Raw genomic sequence first — 19,590 nt, forward strand, 5'->3', positions numbered from 1 at the left:
ACTTTGTTGTTTTAATTATCATGTTACTTTACTTTGCATAAGTGAATCTTTAAAAACAAGAGTATTATTGTTTTTGTCAATTTCTCTCTTTGATTCCTTATTCAATTTTATTAATAACTATTATAAACCAGGAAACAAATCTATCCTCCTCTCATGCTAGAAATACTTTTATTATTCTTACTGCAATACAAGTCTATCTTTTATTTTTATTTTGTAAATATGTTTTTTTGTCTCATTTTGTCTCTTTTTTTTGCTCTCCTATTAATCATATTCCTCACCTGATGACTGTTCTTTCATTGTTAGTTGATTTCATAATTCAATTTCTTCTTCATTTGTTTTGTTTTACTCCTACAATTGTCTAAACCTATCAATAAAACCCCAGTCATTACTAAATATAACTATATTAATAATTCCTTTCTTATTTTCATCATTAATAATTAGTTATATTATTAATTACTAATATTATTTACACATTTATTAATTATACTTACTCCAGTTCCTTGAATCTTTGAGAGTGTTGTACATAGTTTATTATTCCATTAACTTCATGTTTATTCATTTCTCTCCCATCCTCTGTGCTTATGTTCATATTCTCTATTGATGTTATGTTTGGTAGAGAGAGACCAGAGTAGAGAGTAATATCATCTTCATCAACCTTGTTAAAGGAACGGACTAGATCCACACAGTCTATAGGAATCTAAAGGAAAGTAAATAATAAATATAATATTAATAATTATATCATAATATCATAAGTATCTTTTATTATTTTACAATAGTGTTTATGAGTTGACTATTATTATTATAACTAATGAAGTACTAATAGTCCTGGGGTTAGAGGGGGTAATAGTGGGGCCAGTTTAATATTCAAATTGGTGTAAAGGGACACAGTGTTGTAAGATTATTGAACAAAGGGGGAACAGGAGGGTGTGCAGTGGTTCAGGAAAAGGGTGAAGGTGGGGTGGGGGGGGGGGTCATTGCATATTCTGTTAGTGGTATGGGTAGTTTTACGGTTCAGTTGTAAGTAATTCTAGTATAGGGTAAAAACAAACTTGAAATTTTTTTTATAAATACAGGATTAACACTGACTAGAAGGAAAATAAATAATAAATAGAATTAATAGACTACTAAACAATAAATAAAGACACGTTTTGCTTTAGTGAGGGTAAGGTTGGGTCCTTTTTTACAAGATTAGTGGATGGAGGGAAAGTGAAGGGTGTTAAAGGTGTTCATTGTTGTACATTAGCCAATCTCATTGTTGGGTGAAACATGGAGCGTTGAATGTTTTATTATAGGTTGCAATATTTGTTTCCGTTTATAGTTTTTTTCCCCCGTTATAATGGGTCAGTTTTGGAGCTAATCTACGGGACCTTTAAAGTGATAGATACATTAAGGGAGGTGGTGGGGGAGGGGTGTATAAGTTGAGTGTCTGAGAGGGTTAGTGGGAACCAGGCAAAATGTTGTCGTATTTTATAAATTTATGGTTGATTATTATTTATTTCGTGTTGATTCTTATTTTTTCGTTTTGTATCAGGTTGTTTAGTAACTAAAACATGATATGTTAATGTTGTTTAGAACAGTAATCTTTGTAATTTCTCTTTTGTGTGGGCTATGGGATATTACCTGTTGTATTGGAGCCTTGGGGAGTGATGGCGGTTCAGGTGACGGCCTGATAAATATTAAATTAGGTAATTAACAGTTCTCGGCCTTTTTGTTTTAAAGGTTATTAAGTAGTTCAGTAGCTAAGAGGATAAGTTTAAGTTTCTGTAGCTTACAATAATCTACTAGTAATTTTGTTACTTTTAAGTATGTTTTACCTAATTTGTTTTATTAAAATCTCTTATTTTATTTATCACTACTGTTTGTTTCGAATTGTCCTAAAATATATCTTATTGTGATGCCAAAAAGATAATAAATCGACAAAATAAAACCTAGAAAAGGTTAGTGATTAGTCATACCAACCCCCCCCCCCCCCGCACCCCTCCCGACTCACAATCAAATCCCTGATAGTTGGGGAGTAGAATAAATATAATAATTATTTGTTATTTTGATGTGTTTTACTTCACCATATCCCTTCAATGTTATCCTTACGTCATGTCTTGATGCTTTCTTCAGGAGTTCTATGGTTGACTTCTGTGATTTCTGACTGCTGGTGTTACTGATGACGATGGTATTTGAACACAGCTCTGTAATAGTCTGGATGTCTTTGGCCTATGAATAAAATGATCAAAATTACACAATGTTTAACTTGTTTCTTTCTACTCTAGATACTGATACTTTCTGGTTAAAGTCCTTTAAATGATATTGATATTCCATATGTTGGTCTTTACGTGTCTGTCTCCACTCTATTTCCTCATCTCGTACATAGCTTAGCCTTCTTTTCGCTCACCTCTTCTTTAATCTGTAATTCATAAAATGTATTATTTCATATTTATTCAACTGTTTCTACGTAATGTCATAATTTCGTGAAACTGTCAATTACTGTGAGGATATTCTAATTGGCATATACCATTCAAGTGGTACCAACTGGCTCCCCTCCTCCTCCCCACCATATCTCTCTATTCATATTCCTACCCGGCTATTACCCAGAGAGAACAATAGCTATTGTTTTCAATTAAGCGGCACACAGTGTCAGACTTGTATGATTACCCGCTCCAATGGGATATTATATTGTACACGGATATTTACACTAGCAGTTAAATAGGCTATATTAATTACATAACTGGTCCATGTTGATCCTTACATACGTTTACCATCTTATCACTAACCTGTTTCCATTTACCAGACTGTACATCAAGTAGACTGGTCTCTTCCGGCCAAAGAACTTCAGAGAAAGGAAATTAAAGCAAAGTTAAAAAATGACTACTCGTGCTTACCTACAATAGCAAAATAAAACTACCATGCTGAAATAATGAAATAATTTTCGATTGTTTTATCGTTTTTGATGACAGGATCTTTCTCTCTCTGTTCTGATATCTTTCTGGTTTATTAATTTTCCAAACAAACAACATTTAAACCTACCGAAGGGATAGGTTTATTGGCTACTTCAATTTATTAGGATAGTTTGCAATTTTGACAGAAATGTGTTTGTTACGTCACTTAGGTGTTTTTGGTCATTATATTGTGAATGATCTTTCATAAGATTTTTTCCTCGAAGACACCTCCCCACCCCCACACACACACATATATACATACATACACATATACATATACACACACTGTGCCTTATCCTATTTTCTCACATTTATAGTAGTAAAGTGTATATTAAATTGAAAATAAAGAAAAGCAGTCAACATTCTTTAAACTTTCAAATTTTGAAAACATGTTTTTGTTCATCGTTTCCTCATCATACTATTTATAACACTTCCACCTACATAAATATACAGATGCAAAGTCAGTTTTCACTTCAAGATATCATAAAAGTTCATAAAAGAAACAACAAAGGAATGGCACACTTTGAACATCTCATGTACCCATTCACAATGGAATAGAGTATGAACTATTGGTCCTACACTTACACGTGCTATGTATGGATGAATGAATATAGGGTTTATGCACAACGTACACGGCTGTGCTTAAAACGAAAAATATGCAAATGGTATAATACGCTTGTTCCAATACTTCTCTGTGAACAATTTCCCTCCGCTCCTAACCCCCCCCCCCCCCCAACCACCCTTTCAAACACACATGAATAAAAAACTAAGCACACACTCTTTTTCACGCCCATTTAACAAAATCCCATTGTGAGCTGCCGCTAAATACCTTTAATATTCCTTGATCTTGCTGTTTCCGGTATCAACTTAGGGCTGATGGATGCTGGCAGTTTACATCGATAAAACCTGTAAAACAAGAGAATACGATATTAAAATGTTGACTCCTCTCGCTGATCTAAAAAAAAAAAACGTCTGGAAAGGTATTGATCATTGTTTCTTTTAGGTTACTTAGTCTTTTCTGAATATTGTTGAACAACACGTTTCCATCTTAGTATTAAGATAAAATGATGTTTCTACATCTACTTGATATAAATACAGTTTACACATTATATACATAATGATATAAAGAGAAAACGCTATCATTTCTTTAAGAAAACTGTAGCCGACATGTAACTGTGACGGTTGTTCATATTTCAAAATATACCTCTGCTGAATTTTTCGTTCTTCTCTCTGTTTCCTATTTAAATGTGATAAATTGAAGTGATCTCCCTGTTCAAATATATTCATGGTCATAATATTGTTATTGATATGATAATACATCCATTTATGTCCACAAACATAAATATATACCTGTGATTTACCTACCTCGTGACAGGTACGAGGATCGGTTATAATACACGTACCCGTATTAAAGTGTCTTTCACATAACTGTTCAACTAAGATTTAAACTGTACACATTTTACCGTAAAACTATCGTGACTGTCATCTGTCAATGTCGGTGTCAATTGTAACCATCATTTAAAATACTTTCCTCGAATGAGCAGTTGTAGGTCAGCTAATTTAGTTGATTCAAGTTAGCAGTGCATGTTAGGGTCTTAATAATAATTTATCATCATTTTTATAATATTAAAATGTATTATTAGTCAGTCCTTAGACCTGTTGCAATGACAGTACGTATAGCGGCCATTCACTGCCGGTGATAATATTGTGCTGCATGTGTAATGCACTAAACTGATTTTGTTTATTTTTGGCAATATATCAGGGTTTACGTTATACCTGTTGATATGACCGCACTTTAGAAAGAACCTAAGAGGAATGTGAGTTATCCTGTGTCGCCAATGAGTTTTATTGTCTGATTCAAACACATTAGGCCTAGGCCTATGTGAAATTGCATTTGTTCATATATTTCTTTAACAATAGTTAAAGAAATATATGAAAATAGGCAATTTAACTTTTAGAACTATGATAAATAGATATTTCTTCTACCGTGGTGTTTACGTATAAAGACATAGGCATCGGCCTACATACATATCTTTAAGTTCATTATCCTAGGCCGTATCTATCTTCATGTTAATCATTCTAGACGTAAGCATAGACCTTATATCATTTATTGTCATCATTTTCATTTTTCATAAAATATTTTTCTACTTACCAAAGCTCTTTGAATCTCTTAGACTGTAGTCCATAGTTCAATAGTCCAATAACGTCTTCATCAGTAAGTTCTGCTCTGTTTGCATTTACTGATAACTTCTCCAATGTTGAAAGGGTTGGTAAACAAACACCAGATTGGAGCACGATATCACCTTTATCTACCTTACTGAAGGACCACTTCAGAAATAGATCACATATTGGTATCTGCAGTGAGAGAAATATCGGGATTATTATGATCGCTCAATTTAACTTTCAAACCACACTTTTATTTGCATTACTAGCTTCACTTACAGTGTAACCGGCAATGTGGTGCTTAAATCATCAATTATGTAAATTATACTATTTATTCCTTTTCGCATATTGTTTTATTAAAACCGAAAAGTAATAATAATATCAAAATGTGATTATAACCATTTGGTATAGGCCTACACTCAGTATCAGACTTGCAATATTGTTAAAATTGATTAAATATGAATCTCATCGGTTATTTAATTGCTCATTGCAAGTTAATATATTGTAGTCTAAGTAGTCAGTAGGCCACTGTAGGCCTACCTGTTACACAAACATATTTAATATAGCTAGATATAGGCCCATTGCATATGTTGCTTTCTCTTTCGCCAGAGTGAAACTGTAGAACAGGGCGATGCAGTCAAAAGCAGCCGATGCCCGCCCGCAATGCTCACGTTAACAGCCCGCCACAGACGAAAACATCTCCCGATAATCACACACTCGGCCTACCTCTCTAGCTTAGTCACACTCACAGTGTAGAGTAACGAGTTGGTCTTCACTGCCTTGTTGTTGTTGTTTTTGTAAAAAAAAAATCTAATATAGGCTTTTGTTTTTTATGCAAACATTCGTGCAGAATGTAAAATGATAAATTTATGATAAAGCCACATAACTTGGTAGGGTGTGTGATAAAGTTTACAAAGCTTTGTAAACAAAACGTACACTAATGATTAACGTTGCTAAATTGTGTCATTGCTCACCGAGTGAGTTTGTGTAAATCACTAATTAAACGCGAGACTTAATGTAATTCTGATTACTACAATCATATTTCTATCAATCCAAACCCTAAGTTAGTTGATGAGTAGCATAGATTAAGACAAAGCTGCTTAAACTTCTGATCTTCAAGTAATCCATGAAAAATCAATGAGGCATAGGCCAAATGCGACTTTCTAACTAATTTAGGCTAGACTAGATAGAAACGGGCTGCGTCGTATTCTTATCATGTGTGCAATTGGTGGCTTAACTTGATATCCAATCTTACTAAAGGTTATGCCAAGCATAATTAGTGAATTACGCGCACCTACTGATGATAATCTTGGTTCCTTCTAAAATGAACTTGTTCACACTAGGCCGGCGAGCAATTACAAGATATTGGCATTCGAAAAAGCAACTTGACATAACGCTGACCGTGAAAGTTCACACCACAAGGGAAATACGTGCCACATGAATTATTCCAGAATAAATAAGAAGTAAATAAACCTAACACCTTCGTAGGCTACAATGTATTTAAAGTTAACCGAAAAACATGTTCATAGAAATGGTATTGAATCACTATCATATTTTTCGCTATAATTAATCTTAGGGTTCAATCCATTTCTACGTGTAGGCACTATTGCTACTGTTACTACGCACCGTACACCAAATGAGCATACGCACAGCGCTCTGTGTAGGCCCTTGTTTAAACTTACATTACAACCAACATGTTACGTTTAAGAGTTAAGGGCGGTACCAGTGAAATCGGCGCACCATCAACCCATCAACTGCCGAACGAGATCATTGCACTCTCCCTTCATTGGAAATCTCCTTGTGCAAAAAATTCTGTCTGATGTATTTGTACGGCTGGAAACTAAATAATGCACATTTTTGACGTAATCCTTCCAAAGTATGTGTTCATGACGAAATACACACAGTTTGTAATCAATGGTATATAAATTCCCGTACTCGGAAAGCAAATTACGCAGTGTATCTGGATAGCATAATGAATTTATAAATAAGGCTATAAGTCTATAATTCTTATTGGGCAGACTTTTGAGGGTGCTTAACCAATAATTACTGCGATTTATTAATTATATGTCTTCACAGACTGAATATATTATATGTCTACTTCAGAGTTAGTCTTCACGCCTGAATAGGCCTATAGCTATATGGTTTCCCTCCCTGGTTTGTACCTGACTGTGACTAGAGATTCATTTTTTCAGAATAGTATTTTAGAAGGAACAGGTCGTAGAAATTGTAGCCCTGAAGAAACTAATTGGCAGATTCCGTCTTTTATTTCTAAAGTTTTTCTATAATTTTCACTATCGATCGCTTCTTGAATCACGTATTATTCATAGCGGGAAAGCAAAGTACTGCCAAACCTTTAAAAACATGTTTTACTTGTGTGAAAACATGTGTCGAACATTTTCACTTGTGCTATTTTAGAGTTGCGTCCTCTATTACAGTCAAGCGTGGAAGATTGATAAATGGTTCTGACGTACGCATGTGGCAGAAATTTTCCTTGCGCAGGTTACATACGTTATCAGGGGAGGAAGGAACGTATACACACACGCTGTTCCGCAATCTCACTGAATTCTAAGTTTTAACCTTTTAGTGCTTACGTCGCACCTACATTGTGCCATTATAACCAGAAAATACGAGTAAAATCATAAGAATCTCATAACGAGTAAAATCATAAGAATCTCATAACGAGACGAACCAAAGTAAGTGATCTTACTGTCCCCGTGGTGGAGGTAGGTGTAGGTATAGGCTTTGCTCAATTATTCGATCCGCCCAAATAAGTCAAACTTTAGCAAACCAGTGTTCATTCCTTATAGCACGTAATTGGCTCCTCTCTGTAGTGAAGCATTTACTAACAACCGGCCTCGGCAAATTGTTATATATGAACTTATAAAATAGTATTACATTCTACAATGAAATTTAATAAAGTTATGAAAGTTCTTGAGAAATACACCAACTGTTATTACAAAAAACTTCGACTCGGCTACTACAAATTGTCGCTCTGCAATTCCTCTACAAAAACAACCAAAACACGATGTTTTATTCTTTTCATGCAGTACTTATTTGATCTTATCGTACTTTTGTGTTTCCTTTCTTTCTGAAGGCGGCAAATAAACTGCGAATACTGAGCAATAAAACTGACTGCATTCAAAGCACTCACACCATGACACCCCCCCCCTTCCCCGCTCCGGACAAATTCCCCAATAAAGTCAACGAGACCTACCTCCTCCCCATCCCAGAACACACACACACAACACGTACCCGAGCACATACATGCATAATTATTTATACCATTGTATTCAAGCCACTGTATACACCCCCCCCCCCCCCCCGATGGAAACCTCCATTGCCTTCATTACGTCACGTTTACTAAGAATGAATGTCACGGCTACTACAGCCTACAGTACGTGTTATTCGCTATACTGTAGTAGACTTGTATAGTAATTAACGCTACGTGTGTTTGTCTATAACTGTTCTTAATATTAATGTGTCTGTTGATCACATTATATACTTTTCTATTGGGTTTTCTATACGATACGATTACCACTAGCGATGCTTTTAAAGCGATGGTATTCATTTTTAGTTGTCTCTGAGTAGCATATGCAGGTAAGTGTAAGTTAAGCTCGTGTAAACTGTTGTCAGACTTATGCATTAAATTTAATAGGAATTTGTATCACCGCGTTGTAAGGTCATTTTGTTGTGTTTGTGTCTAACTTTGTACACCTACGGCAACCGTTTAAAGGGGAAGTTGTTGTCTATCTGTACGTCATTATATCTCATCGCATGTTTGCCAAAAGTTCACAAATGGAAGCAGACTGTACTGGCTGTCATCCTATTTATATCGTTTAAGACTCCTTGTAAACTACCGGGTCAGGAACTTGGACCATATTTACTTCTCGACGGAAGAGGGGTAAGGGGCGTTAATATCTCCATCGAGAGGGCAGAACAAAAACAAGGGCTATCAAAATCACTCACTTGAAAAGAGATATTGTAAATCTTATATTGTACAGTACATAAATATACAACATATATGCGGTACAACCAAAACAATGAAACTTCTTCAACATTATTTCAAAAGGAGCCGAATATAATATTGGCATTCTTTCTTGAAAATTGATAATACATTGAATCCCATGACCTTCGTTTTATTCATAGTTATGTACTGGAATAACAATTAATGTTAAGTGTACGATCGTTGGACATTCACACATGGTCACGCGATGGTAAATTATAATATAGTCCAAGGTCGCAAGTAGGATTTTTAGTGAACGGTTTTGGGCGTATTTGGAATAAATACATGCTTTGTGGATAGCTATACTCCCTGATATAGTATTTATCAATGATCGGAGCATTCTAATTAAATTGTCAGAATTTATTTTAAATAGTTTTACGACAGGTCATAATTCGACGACAGCAAACACGGATACAAGAATAACTTATCAATAATGGCTGTTATAATTATAATTGACCTCGTACATATGCATGTGTAATTTGAACGCACCGACGGAGACAGGTTGGACCATGATGTATTGTGGGAGCAACATATCCGAAACTCACGCGCAAGTTACAATTATGCAATATAATGCTTAGTTGTCAAAGTAAATATATTACGTTCTCTTTCAAACTGTGAATGTCACAATTTATCCATATCTATGCAGTGCATAGTCTATTCTACACGCCCTGATATATCGCGAGACGCGATTCTTTCCTCCAGTCGGACGGTATTGTCCATGCGTGAGTTTTATGATCTTATTATTATATTTCTGGTTATAGAAAGATCGTTCCTAACAAAACAATGCCCAGTGAGAATAATGACCTTATAATTTTAGCGAGATTGTTGGAACAGTGGACGTACATACCGTACGTACGTACATTGGGTCGGTCCTCTCACAACGACATAATATACCTCGCGCAAGAAAAGTGTCTGCAACATGGAAACATCAGTGTCATAGATTGCTCTGGCACACATTTATGTAACAGAGGGCGCAATTATGTATAGCACAACGTTAACATGTTTGCTACTTTCGATGTTTTCACACTAAACAAACATTTATTGGTTGGTTAATTTGAGCAGCACTTTTCTTCTCTGAAGAGAGGTTGGAATATGGTGGTGCATTGTGGGAGGAGCTGAGTAACATTTTAATGTACAATTAACAATCACGCAATCTAAGGCTATATTTGTCAAAACAACTAATTTTGGTACAGACTCATAATTTACAGAGATAGCACATAGTTGCGATTCGTTTTCAAAATGAAAATGCCCTTAATAATGTTGTGAGGTTTTTATTTGCATATCTTTAAACAGACGATGCGAGGAACTGTGTGGGCGAATCGGAGTTGTTTTGGCATCAGATCACCTCTGAACTGACTGTCATGAGAGACTTTCCACAAACTGCATACAAGTAAAACTCATTGCATTTACAAACAAAAGACCCAATGTGCCCGGTGTGATGCAGCGATCTCACAGCACTGACCGTGCCAGGGTACTGAGTAAGTGTGACTATGCCTGGGTACTCAGTAGCTGTGACAGTACCAACGAACTGGGTAACTGAGACCGTTCCAATGTACTGGGTAGTTGAGACAGTGTGAAGGTACTGATGAGCTTTGGAGGTACCGAGGTCCTGAGTAGCCCTTACATTGTCAGGGCACTGCGTAGTTCTGTTAGTGCCAGGGTACTGACTAGCTGTGACAGTGAAAGGGTACTGAGTAGCTCTGACCATTTCAGGGGTACTGATTAGTTGTGACAGTGTCAGGGTACTCAGTAGCTGTGACATGCCAACGTACTGAGCAGCTTTAGTAGTACCAGGGTAATGATAAGTGTCAACGTACTGAGTAGCTTTGGAAGTACCGAGGTACTGAGAAGCTGTGACAGTGTCAGGGCACTGATTAGATGTGACCGTGCCAGGGGTACTCGATGTGCCAGTACCAACGTACTGAGTTACTGTGACCGCGTGTCAAGGTAGCTGTGACAGTGCCAAAGAACTGAGAGTAGATGTGATCTTTCCAGGGTGCTGAGTAACTCTGACAGCGCCACGGTACTTAGTAGCTGTGACTGTGCCATGGTACTAAGTAGTCCTGACAGTGCCAGTGCACCGAGTATCGCTGACAGTGCCAGGAGTACCGATTAGCAGTGACAGTTCCTGGGTACCTACACCTGTGACAGTGGATACTAAATAATGTTGACAGTACCATGAAAAGTGAGTATTTGTGACAGTGTCAAGGTAATTAGTAGTTGTGACCGTGTCAAGGTAATTATTAGCTGTGGCAGTGCCCGGGTAATGAGTATCCCTGCCAGTGCCAGGGTTGATTAGTAGTTATGCCAGTGCCATGGTACTGAGTTGCTGTGATAGTGCCAACATGCTGAGTTGTTGTGACAGTACCATGGCAACTGAGTAGTTGTGAAAGTGACAAGGTACTAAATAGTTGTGACAGTGCCATGACAAATGAATAGTTGCAAAAGTGCAAACATATTTAGTATTTGTGACGGTGCCAATGCACTGAGTGTACCTGACAGTGTCAGGTGTACGGAGTAGTTCTGAATTGAATGGGTACTGAGTAGCTATGAAAGTGTCTTGGTACTGGGTAACTGTAACAGTAGTAGGTACTGACTAGCTGTGACAGTTCCAGATATCTACATCTGTGACAGTGCAAAGATACTGAGTAGTTTTGACATTAACATGACAAATGAGTAGTTGTGAGAGTGTCGAGGTAATAAGTAGTTGTGACAGTGCCAAGGTACATGGTTAGTAGTGACAGTATTATGTATGTATGTATGTATGTATGTATGTATGTATGTGGCACTGACTAGCTTTGACAGTTTCAAGGTACCTATAGATGTGGCAGTGTCGTTGTACTGTGTAGCAGTGACAGTAGTAGGGTGCTGAATAGCTGTGGCAGTTCCAGGGTACCTACAGCTGTGACAGTGCCAGGATACTGATCAGTTGTGGGCAATGTCATGGCAATTGAATAGTTGTGACAGTGCCAAGGTACTAAGTAGCTGTGACTGTGCCAGGGTACTTAGTATCCCTGACACGGCCAGGGTTACTAAGTATTCCTGACGGTGTAAGGGTACTGAATATCTGTGATATTACCAATATAATGAATAGCTGTGACAGTACCAATGTACTGAGTAGCTCAGATAGTGCCAGGTTACTGAATAGCTATAAAAGTATCAACGTACTGAGTAGCTGTGAGAGTAGCAAAATAGGGAGTAGCTGAGACATTGACAGGATACTGAATAGCTGTGGCAGTGCCAAGGTACTGAGTAGATGTGACAGCGACAGGCTACTGTTTTCTAGAGAACACATGAATATCCAATTAATTAGTCTAAGGCTTGCGTATGCCATGACATAAATTCCCAATACTTTTGCGTCATCTTTTCTTACAGATACATGATCTGTTTCCGTACACAAGCTGAATATGTTTCTTTGAGTTGTTACTCTCCCTGCTATTCCCAAATATGTTTTTGCTCGATGAATTCCAGTTCTTTGCATTCAGAAATATGATCGTTTTACATATCTCTGATTAATTATAGTTATCTGCTCGATATGCAGAATTGCAACTACTACTTCATACTTACTTCAGTCTGATAAAAGTTCCAGTGTTCCAGAATGACACAAACCGTTGAGGCTGATTAGTTGAAATCAATATCATTTATTTGGAATGTATTGAAAGTAACATACAATTTGGAATTACATTGATTTCTTTATATCCACCACTATGACAAATAGAATTAACTCGGTTGACCAATTCCATAATAAATGTGATATTTAAAACTGTCGTGCTACAGAGTTGACTTTGTTCTCGTTATCTGTGTGTAGGTTAAACTCGAATTCTCTATAAATGTATGTAAATGTCGCGAATTATTCATGCTAGGGCTGCAGTGGGACTTATCTTACTGTATTTCAAAACTATCCATTATAATTTCAGTTTAGTTCTATTAGTCCTATTATAGTCCTAAGTCCTATTTTATTTTAGAAAAGGATCACCAAGTGAAAATATTTCTTGGTTAACATTTCACAATACAGTGGGTGACATCAGTATATAAAGTACTTACTTCATGACTTGATGCTATCTGCAGGAGCTGTATGGTCGACCTCTGCAGTAACTTGCTGTGTTGTTTACTGATGAAGACCTCGCTTGAACAAATCTCTTTGACGGTGTCTACGATGCCTTCAAAATTTCCACTCTGTTCCAAGATGCAAAGGATTGCAAACTTGTCTCCATCTTTCTTGCTTTTCAAATATTGGATGATTTTCTTGCCAGCGGTGGAATTCAACCCACAAGCGAATCGAAAGACGTACTGGAGATCAAATGGGTCCATCTTCCCAAGAATTGGTTCCAGGTCAGCTGATTCTTCTACCTTGCATAGGATATCCACCACACGAAATGACGCGAACCATTCACAGAATAGTTTATGGTAAAACCTTACTTCAATCTTCATCTTATCGTTCTTACCAGGAGTCTGTCCATCTGCAACATCATACATATCCTCCTCTACTAGGATACCAACAAGAATATACTGATCATAAAAATCTTGACCGAGTCGCTGCAGGAATTCTGCTTGGCTCCATATTATCTGTTGATTCTCTTTACTGAGCCCTTCGAAAGCGATTTTATCAAGTTCATTGTGATTATGTTCTAAGAACTTTGAGTATTCTTTAGCATTGAAATCTTTGGATTTGTTTCTCGTGTGACTGTGAAAGCAATTCATCGCGTGGCGCAGGAAGTCTGTAACAGATTTAAATTTCTGAAAACCCTCTATTTCATGAGTCATGTGAGAAAACATGGTAAATAAGAGAGGAATCTGGCAGAGGTCATCAAGAATGACATTTTCCTTGAGACCTTTCTTAACTTTAGCAATAGCTACCTCATCATCTCCACAAACAGCCTTACGAATGTACTGATCACGCGCAGTCTCATCAAAACCAGTAAGTTTAAATCGTTTGGTTTTTGCTCTGTCATACTCATTAGGAAGATACCTGGTTGTCAAGGTAACGTCAGATTCTTGGAACATCTTGTACTTGATAATGCGTCCTACGTCATTTTCCTCATCTTTATCTGTTTGCAAGCCGTATAGACTTTTCTCGTTGGTGTCTCTGCCTGGGTATTCATCATAGCCATCTAACTGAAATGCTACTGACTTGCAGCTCTCTAGTATTTCCTTGATGTCTCTCTCCTTGACCCTGTATTCCTTTGGCACCAAATATCGCTTGATCGCTCTATAGATTGACGGAACTTTACCTAACTGTCTCAGTCTGAGTAAAATAAGAATCTCTACGTCAGCGAGAGGTGAATCTTGGACACCATTACACCAGTCATATGCTAACTGCAGGGTCAGAGTAGACTTCCCATACCCAGGCTCTCCTTCGATGATACGTCTGTTAGACCTCCTATGAGGATCATTGAATATATTCTTGTAAGAATCTAACTGTTCCCATAATGCATCTTTACCATACGATGTAGCACTGTCACTCAAAGCAACCACACCGCTCTCGACAAATATCGTATTAACACAATAAAGTCTGTCTTGTATATAGGGTAATGGTTTTACGGAGTCATAATAAAGTTTATACTTCTCTTTAAGCCCATCGATTAGTATTTGTTTCTTATCTATGATAAAAATAAAACAAACAATAATTAATAAACGAAGCAAACAGGCCAACACAATCACCAGCAAGATAGATTCCTTGGTTATATATAAAGTAATACAATCATTGACCGTTGAAGAACCGACTGGTCAGTTGATCTAAGAACGCATCTTAGAGAGATACTTAATGTTGGTGTAAGTAATATGATAGAAATTCAAATTGGTGTCTTAATTGGAATATTAATTATTCAATATAATACGCATATTAACCTGAGTAGAGTTGGTGTATACTTGGTAACATTTCTGTTCCGTCAGTTAGCTTCATTAGAATCCATAAGTTATATTAATTCAATTTACATTTCGTTTCTTTATTTGTCTTAATGGTGTAAGGGTAGACGACAAATAACTATAGGAGTACTATGTGAATCGGTGCTTTTACTTCCTTAATCCAAAGGCTTCAATCACATGGATGTTTCATGGAACGCGTATTTTATGTATTTTAAATAAGTTTAAGATACACCTTAAGTAAAACAAACGGAGTTGCAAACAAGAAATGTGGTATGACGGTTTAGAAATATCAAAGCTATATGAACAAGAAAATAGACTAAACGCATACGTCAAGCAAGGATTTAACCATTGAATCGCGTAAAAAACGAGATGTGGTAATGTTGTGAGATTACGTTTTAGATGACAGGTGTCGGCCATTTTACATTGCATCACAACTAAAGTTTTTTTCATTATGCAATCATGTGACAAATAAACACTGACGTTTGAAGTTGAAATCACCACATTAAAGTGAACGGCATTCCTACCAAAACAATGTTTCTAAGAAAAGAACGCCGTGCAGATGGGGACGAGATTAGTCGTTGATTAATAAAGTCTTCGGTAATCTGTCCTTACATGTCACTACCTCCCCGCCCTCCCAGTCCCTGAATCAAACGAGTAAGACTAGTGTGACAATAGTCACTAAGAAATCGTCAAGCTGTCGCAGGTGATGCTGCAAAGCTAAACAATATTGCCTACCTTCTATAGTCAGTGGGTCTGAATACTTCTTTCTGACAGGGGTAGTTTGTTTATCAGATGCTCGGAAGTTTGTGTTTGTTGAAGATGATGCTGCGGGTGTCTCACGGTGTGGAATACTCTCAAATTGTGATGCAGATGCTTCACTTTGAAATGGTTGTCTTGGTGACGACGCATCTCTCAGTTCAGGTGTTTGTGAGTTCCGATTAGCTCCTGGTGTTGTGTCTGTTTTAAGTCCTCTCTTCGAACTTTTCTTCTTTGAACTTCGATTTCCCATATTTTGACCTTGAATAAGTAACGGAAGAAACTCAGTCAAAGTCGATGTAGCCTTATTGAAAACATACAGCTCATTGATATGTACCTAGGCTTTGACACTCTATGTATGTTTATCAACTAAACCACGTATTGAAGAACTCGACAAAAGGAGCTTAAAATGTTAAAAGTAACTTCAACTAACCAAAGGCAAATCATATTGCACCGCAGAGCACGTTGGTAATTCATAATAATAATACGGCAGGTATTTCTACGACGCCTAGGCGATTAGGGGCTTATTGATTACACCTTTCACGTCGGGTGGCTTCCAATTCAACATTTCATCTCAAATTTGGAATGTTTTCTTCCTATTTTGGAAAGTCATTTCAGATGGTAAAACCGTACATTGCTCTTGCACGGAAAAGCCACCTTACTATGATCCGGACAGGGATCGAACCCCGAACCTCCCGATTGATAAGCCTCATTGCTTCAAATGCCACCGCCGTAATACACTCGGCCACAGAAGCGGTAACATTCGTGATTCTATAGCTTTTATTTCTTCTATGTATAAATACAAAGTAATAATAAAGCTGCAAATATGCCGTCTTTATTCATTATTTCAATATACGGTTTAATATTTACTTGTACGTGAGCGGTCTGATAATGACCTGGATCACGAAAGCATATATAATCCTTCTTGACTGTTTCATGAAAGTTCGTTTCCAATATCGTTTGTTATAACAGTAACTTCTGTGGGATGAATGTTCCGCTATAAGCAAAGAATCGTATGAAAACATGTTTTGTAAAATTTGTTACCGAATTGTGTACACAAAAGAACCAATTATTGTTCAAAGTTTGCCTTCCAAATATCCTGACTAACATTACAGTTTAAAAAAAAAAACAGGTATTTTAGATTTCTAGGAATCCAATTTATAGATTAATATATGAGACACCCTCCCTATATTTAATTCATGTAAAGAAAAAACACTATGCGGCTAAATGATGCATGGCCCGGTGATCCAACGCAGTAGTAAACAACGTTTGCTGCCTAGATTCAACAAGTACACAAGATACTGACCGACCTGAGAAGAAACTTAATGTAGTTCACTATATAAATCAGATTCAAGACAATAAACTATATAATGGAAATGAGAGTATTCTCCTCCCTATGAACTTCAGCAAAATGGCGAACGGTATACTAACCGAATAATAAACGTTCTGTAATGTAGACCTGGTTATTGACCGAGCTCAAGGTTCATATTTATATATTCGCCTAATTGCTCTTTCATCAGATTTATACTTCAGACTAAACTCTTCAAACATTCAACAGTTCGGCATTGAAAATCCAAATCAATATGAGGCAAACTTGTCTGAAAGAATTATACAGACTTTAAGAACGTGTTGCACAAATATACTGAGAGGAACTATTAAACTTTGATATTTATAAAATATCCAAGATATTAATTACTGCTTATTTGACGAGAACTTTTAAGATCTATAGCTAAAATCATGATATTATCAGGCAACCAAGTTAACTAAATTGATAGTGTGACATCAGGAGGTCTTGCAGTTTAAATACAAACAACGTGAAAACATTTTCTTATTAAATATTGCCTCTTTTAGTACGTAAACTGTAAAACGAGTTTTACGAAGAAAATTAAGACTGGCCCTCTCCATTATGATGTGCGAAGTTGACCTGGAAACATTGTTCAAACAAGTTATTAGTACAATTAAGAAGGAATAACATGAGATATTATAAATGCGGTTTGTAAAAGCAACAAATAAATTCAAAAGCTAGAACGGAAACCGAAATTTTGTAGTTACCTCGAGATCACAAACTTTGTGTATTATAAAGCTCAGTTTATAATCACATTATAATGACGTAATGATCCTTTAACTATACTTGATGGTGTATTGTCATTTCAGCTCGCAGTGAGAATATATAATGATCGGGCGGTAAATAAATTCTTATCGTAAACGCCTAAAGAGTTTGTTTGCTTTGATTAGTTTGTAAACCAGTGCAAATGGTAGTACAAACCCCAGTAAAGTCTAAGTGCACCCAAACCGAAAATTAATAGAACAGAATTAACACAAATTGTCATTTAATTTGCAGAACATTAATAATTAAACACAAACAGAGATATTCCTCTATAGTATAAGACTAATGACTTGTTAGTTGATAAATGAATCTTTAGTTCAGAGGGACTCTACTTTTACATGATCTGATAGATAATTTGTCTTCCTTGAATGCTGAGTTTATTCAAACTAAATAAGTTTGGTAGCAGCAATAATAATTAAACACAAACAGAGATATCCCTCTATATAGTATCAGACTAATGTCTTGTTAAGTTTATCACCGAATCTTTACTTTGGAAGACTCTGCTTTTACATGATCTGATAGATAATATGCTTTAAATTCATTGAATGCTGAATTTATTCAAATTAAAATAAGTTTGATGGCAACATTGGATGAATGTTATAAATTTCACCTCAATCTTCCAAATAATATACCATCTATATACTGCGCATACGTTTCATAATACAGAGGAAATGATTTAGTGAAATGTCTACTGCAAGAACAAACAAACTCATCTTGAGTATAACGAAAGCAGATGTCAGTAGAGGACCGTTTTTAAATTTGTAGTATAATTATATTTGAATACTGTTAAAATTAACAGGAAAACCTTTAAGCGATAGTCATTTCTGAGAAATATGATATAGGAAGGTACAATAAAAATATGTTTACATGTTATTGCATACCTTCATAAGCCTTAAGTTGTGATACATTTTAGTCATAGAAGGCCGGGGTTGAATTTTATTGTATTTGTGTCCTGCTTTATTAGTAATATTTCTAATGCATGTTACTACTTTAGATCAATCCATATGAGCCTGTTGTTTGATTCATTAACAGTAAATATTACAGGAATAACTAAAACTGTATCCATTCAAATATACATACTATCACAAATATGATTAACTATTACAGTACAACAGTAGCCATTAACAGGCATGAAGGGTTACGTTGATGGTGCAACTTTTATAGAAAACAATAATAAAACATAATACCGTAGTTTAAAATAATTCTGTATCGTTAGTGCAACTCATTGCCCTTGATATTAATTGACTGAATTATTAGAAACAATTACTGCCGCCGGCAAACAAGAAGTTAACAGTACTATCCAACTATTGTTAAATATTAGTTATGTGTATATGATATAAGTTTGCAATCATTCTTACGAAAGATATTAATATCACGGACACTCTGTGTGTCATTGTTAGTTAACTAGCTTCCTATCCCATAATTACTTGATTTTCTGAATATTTTCGTTCTGTATAGTTATACTTGCTGTGATATTAGATCGCTTTTCAACATTAAGGAGTAGTATGATTTCTTGATAACATAGTTACAGAAACTAGTGGTTTGGACAAGAAACGGACTTCGTGAATGACGATATTGTGTCTTTATACGATTTCCACATTGTTAAAGAGAATTTCGTGTACATTGAAAATAGCTATCAAAGTATCAACCGGGTCTGAGGGTAGATTGTTTTCCACTATGTCATATTAGCATATAAAGTAGTGGCTATAGTCGATTTCCTTAATATTTGAAATGCTAAATAGTAAAACGTGTAATGTGTTATGGAT

General features: G+C 36.1%; 3 protein-coding genes across 14 annotated transcripts in view; 1 reads left to right on the forward strand and 2 right to left on the reverse strand.

Annotated features, from left to right (window-relative positions):
* LOC139983661 (very-long-chain 3-oxoacyl-CoA reductase-like) overlaps positions 1-19,590 on the forward strand; it is a 262,428-nt gene that overhangs the window by 181,797 nt on the left and 61,041 nt on the right. The gene's annotated exons all lie outside the window — the stretch shown is intronic.
* Positions 1-19,590, reverse strand: part of LOC139983648 (uncharacterized) — a 180,711-nt gene that overhangs the window by 160,805 nt on the left and 316 nt on the right. For 9 of the 11 annotated variants that reach the window (XM_071997336.1, XM_071997335.1, XM_071997333.1 and 6 more), the window contains exons 2-3: positions 15,697-15,978; positions 13,141-14,696 (exon numbers count right to left, since the gene is read on the reverse strand). In XM_071997336.1, coding sequence (XP_071853437.1) covers positions 13,141-14,696; positions 15,697-15,970 — 1,830 coding nt within the window. In that variant the 5' untranslated portion in view covers positions 15,971-15,978. Of the gene's footprint in view, positions 1-2,765; positions 2,822-3,759; positions 3,837-5,082; positions 5,286-13,140; positions 14,697-15,696; positions 15,979-16,587; positions 16,715-19,590 lie in introns of all 11 variants that reach the window. The other 2 variants (XM_071997337.1, XM_071997328.1) reach the window with 2 other exon arrangements.
* Positions 1-19,590, reverse strand: part of LOC139983668 (uncharacterized) — a 53,556-nt gene that overhangs the window by 12,110 nt on the left and 21,856 nt on the right. The window contains exon 3 of the mRNA XM_071997386.1: positions 492-697. Within this exon, the coding sequence (XP_071853487.1) occupies positions 492-589 (98 nt within the window). The 5' untranslated portion in view covers positions 590-697. The remainder of the gene's footprint in view (positions 1-491; positions 698-19,590) is intronic.

This window comes from Apostichopus japonicus, chromosome 16 (genome assembly GCF_037975245.1).
Source record: "Apostichopus japonicus isolate 1M-3 chromosome 16, ASM3797524v1, whole genome shotgun sequence".
Taxonomy (NCBI): Eukaryota; Metazoa; Echinodermata; class Holothuroidea; order Aspidochirotida; family Stichopodidae; genus Apostichopus; species Apostichopus japonicus.